At 46.9% G+C, this 3523-nt stretch overlaps 1 protein-coding gene across 1 annotated transcript; it reads left to right on the top strand.

The window, feature by feature from the left end:
• Positions 1-1357: 1357 nt before the first annotated feature.
• On the top strand, positions 1358-3442 carry LOC112392079 (ADP-ribosylation factor-binding protein GGA2-like). The gene is made up of 4 exons (XM_024733610.1): positions 1358-1510; positions 2276-2398; positions 2690-2718; positions 3119-3442. The coding sequence occupies exons 1-4, from the start codon at positions 1444-1446 to the stop codon at positions 3254-3256; spliced, it is 357 nt and encodes a 118-aa protein (XP_024589378.1). The 5' UTR covers positions 1358-1443; the 3' UTR covers positions 3257-3442.
• The last annotated feature ends 81 nt before the right edge of the window (positions 3443-3523 follow it).

The following is a 3523-nucleotide window of genomic DNA, read 5'->3' as shown; positions in this document are numbered from 1 at the left end:
ATCTTAGTTCCCCGACCAGGGATCAAACCCGTGCCCCCTGTAGTGGAAGCGCAGAGTCTTAACCTCTGGGCCACCGGGGAAGTCCTCCCAATTCTATTTTTAAGCAAATTCCAAACATTTCAAAGTAACCAGTCAGTGTTCAGATTTTCCTGGGCATTTTTCCCTCTAATCATTCCTTGTTGACCCTCTTTCTTTTTTTAAAGTTTGTTGTAAATCAGTATCAAAAAGAAAAACCACGCTTTGTAATTGGTTGATATTTAAGTCCCTTTTAATGGGTAGCCCCTGTTCTTTTTTACTTCATGCATGAAAAACACGTCCTTTGACTTGCAGAGTTTCTCTTGGTCTCAGTTTTCCGATGGCATCTCCCATGGTATTTAATGTTTCTCTGTTCCTGAGATTTCTGAAATTCCTGCTTTCTTATAAATTGGATCAGGAGGCTTGTTCAGATTCAGGTTCAAATGGCAGGGCGTGTGCTGGGGAGCAAGAATGCTTCGCAGGTGATGTGAAGAGGCCCATGGTATCTGGTTTTCTGGGTTTTTTGTGATGTAATTATTATCTAAACCCGTTATTTCCTCCGGTTGCAATGAAGTCAGAGGTCACAAAATTTAAATTTTAATCACCTTGCACATGCCAAATAAAACACTTTGCCAGGTGAATTCAACCTCGTGTTAGTTCACAACTTCTATCCAGTTTAAAAATTGACAGGAAATGAATAGTTGGTCGCTCTTGCAGTGTTTTCCTAGTACCATGGCCTGCAGTGTTATGCATAGCCCCTGGCCCTGTTGCTGTTCTGTCTGTCTCCTAGGAGAGGCTTTCTTGCAGGTAAACCAGATCATGAGATACTCTTGACATTTTTGAAATCGACTGCGTATTTTATACTTACAGGATGTTTCAATTTGGATGTCAGATTTTCATCAGGAATACTTGATCTGTACTTAGATTTTATAAAACTTACAGGTGAAAAAGTAGATTCGTGTACCAACTTGTTTCCTACATGCTTCCCAATAACTGAATAAAGTACCAAAAAATTTTTTTAATATTTGCATCCACATTGACAAAATAGCTTTAAGTTTTGAATTAAAATTAAAGTTTTAGTTCCTCACTTGAAAGACCCATATTTCAAGTGTTGGCCATCATATTGGACAGTACAGACAAAGAAAGTGAAAAAATTTGGTTCCTCCTACATCCTGCGAAGAAAGTGTTGAGGTTCAGGGGTTGAGTGACTGGGTGTGCCAGGGGACTGATCTCGTGATCTGGGGGCAGGAGGCATGGATATACTGAACCTGGTAGAGCCGTGTGACAGCTGCTTTGTGGCGTGGCTTAAAAAAGACTGAGATTGTTGGTAGCTAAACCAGGGGATTCTGATTTTTCTCTCATTCTTCAGCGGAGGTTCTCCAGGCAAATGACCTCCTCACCCAGGGAGTTCTGCTGTACAAACAGGTGATGGAGGGCCGTGTCACCTTTGGGAACACAGTGGTCAGCTCTTTGGGAGACATACCTGTCTCCAGAGGTATGTGCAGAGAGCCTCTCCCACCCTCTGCCGTGGGGCAGCCTGCAAACACCGGGAAAGAAATGGATCCCTGAACACTCTGGGTTATGGTATAGAAATGAGAGAGCATGTCCTCTTTTCCCTTTCCCTTGAGAATTGGTTTTATATAGCCAGCCTCTGCCCCACGTGCCATCACGGGTTGACTGCTAGGCTGGAACTAGCTTTGGCTGTAAACAGAAGCGGTGGCTATACCGTGCCCAGGTTTGGATTGCACCTCTCATGAGTGCTTACTTATGGGAGCTCACACCAAAAAAAATATGACCTTCTTCAGATGTTTCCTAGTGTCAGGCTAGCTAAATCGGAATCATCTGGAGTACTGGTTAAAATGCAGATTCTTGGACCTTCTGAATCAAGACTACTTAGAACTGGGACCTGCATTTTTATCAAGCACTCGAGATGATTCTGGTTCACTGTGGTCAGAACCTCAAAGGCCTCTGACCTGGAGCAGTCAGCTCTGCTACTGTCCAGGTTGAATGGACCATTAGAGGATTCTGTGTTTACTGGGGTGGGAAGGCAGTTCCTCTGGTTACCTCGTATTTCACATGCCACTCAAGGCTGTAAGTCAAGCCAGTCAGCTGAGGTGGAAGGTTCATCTGGGGTGTGCTTAAGGGTGGGGTGATGTGATGTCTTTTGATTGGGAGGAGGCCTGAGGGAAACTGATAACCTTTAAGTGGAGACTTTGCTCTTATTCTGACTGACTTGTTTTCCTAACTATCTGTTTTTTAGTCTTTCAGAATCCAACAGGCTGCATGAAGAACTGCCCCCTGATTGACTTGGAGGTGGACAGTGGATCCGAGCAGGCTGGGACTGTGGCGCCATCTTTACTGCATCACGACCTGGCAGCCTTAGGTGAGGGTGCTGTTTAGGGGCAGCAGGCACAGAATGGTCCTGATTCCCAGGGAGAGAGTAAGCCCCTTCCCCCTCGTGAGAGTGTGCCGGTTCTTAGAAGGAATTGGGTATACCGGGAAGTTCAGAGAGGTCCTCCCGGTACTCAGTTTCAGATTTGCCATGAATGAGTTGAATGACTTTGGGTAATTTGTTTTGTCTAGGCTTTCTAAATGTTCTAGAAAGGATGATGGTATCAGTCTCCATATCGGGTAGAGCTACGGATGTGCATCTCACTCTGTTCCTTCTTTACAGGGATCAGTGATGGCCCAGTTACCAAAAAGGTAAGGAAGCTCTTCCTAGGGACCGGAGAGGAGAGGGGAAGTCCCTCAAACCTACCTTCATGAGGGCAGCAGTGCCTGGGGGAGGGTGGAGGGTTACAGCATAGCCTGGTGGCACCGTGGACTCGGAGGTCCAAAGCCTCTTCCTCATCCTCACCTCTACTGTCTGGCTTGAACCCCTGGAGGGATTTTGCTCTCCTTCTTCCCTACCCTTTTCTGTTGTATCCAGGCTCCTGCTTACTAAAGGTCTGCTGAGGAGTCATGTCCTCTTGACCTTTCTCCACCTGCCCCAGGAAGTGTAGTAAGCCTGGGCTTTGGGGTCAGGAGAGCTGTGCCACGATGTCACCATGGCTCATAGTCACTCATGCCCTGGCCTTACTTTAGTCATTCCTGGTTTTGACAGGTTGCGAGTCAGAATTGCGGTCAGGAAAAGAGGAACCCTGCCACCAGCACACTGCCGGGTGGTGGTGTCCAGAGCCCTTCTGCAGAAAGGAACTTGCTGGATCTCCTCTCCCCACAGCCGTCTCCGGGACCTCTGTGAGTCTTGTGGGCAAGGAGCGTAGAAGAGTGGCTCCTGTGTGCAGTGCTCGCTCACTGCGCGAGGCCAGGCAGCGGGGCCCAGGGATGCTGCTCCCCCTGAAGGGCCACTTCCTTTCTGTCGGAGTTCAGTGTGTTCTCCTTTTATTCCGCATCCTAAGTCAGGAAAGTACACGTTTGGCCAGGACCTCCAAAACGCGGTTTAAGGAGCAACAGCAGTAGATGATGATGATGTTTTTTGTCTTTATAGGTTGTTGTTTTTTTTTTTTTT

Source organism: Neophocaena asiaeorientalis, unplaced genomic scaffold (assembly GCF_003031525.2).
Source record: "Neophocaena asiaeorientalis asiaeorientalis breed wild unplaced genomic scaffold, Neophocaena_asiaeorientalis_V1.1 C49047920, whole genome shotgun sequence".
In the NCBI taxonomy this organism is placed as follows: Eukaryota; Metazoa; Chordata; class Mammalia; order Artiodactyla; family Phocoenidae; genus Neophocaena; species Neophocaena asiaeorientalis.
Note: the sequence above shows the minus strand (reverse complement) of the source record. Positions and strands in the feature narration are given on the sequence as shown.

What these genes read in the sequence shown, in the direction of transcription:
- LOC112392079 (XM_024733610.1), top strand. Translation starts at nt 1,444, where the DNA reads ATGGAGGGCCGTGTCACCTTTGGGAACACAGTGGTCAGCTCTTTGGGA. An exon ending in AGACATACCTGTCTCCAGAG is followed by an intron (nt 1,511 to 2,275) that starts GTATGTGCAGAG and finishes TCTGTTTTTTAG; the next exon opens with TCTTTCAGAATCCAACAGGC. An exon ending in TCACGACCTGGCAGCCTTAG is followed by an intron (nt 2,399 to 2,689) that starts GTGAGGGTGCTG and finishes CCTTCTTTACAG; the next exon opens with GGATCAGTGATGGCCCAGTT.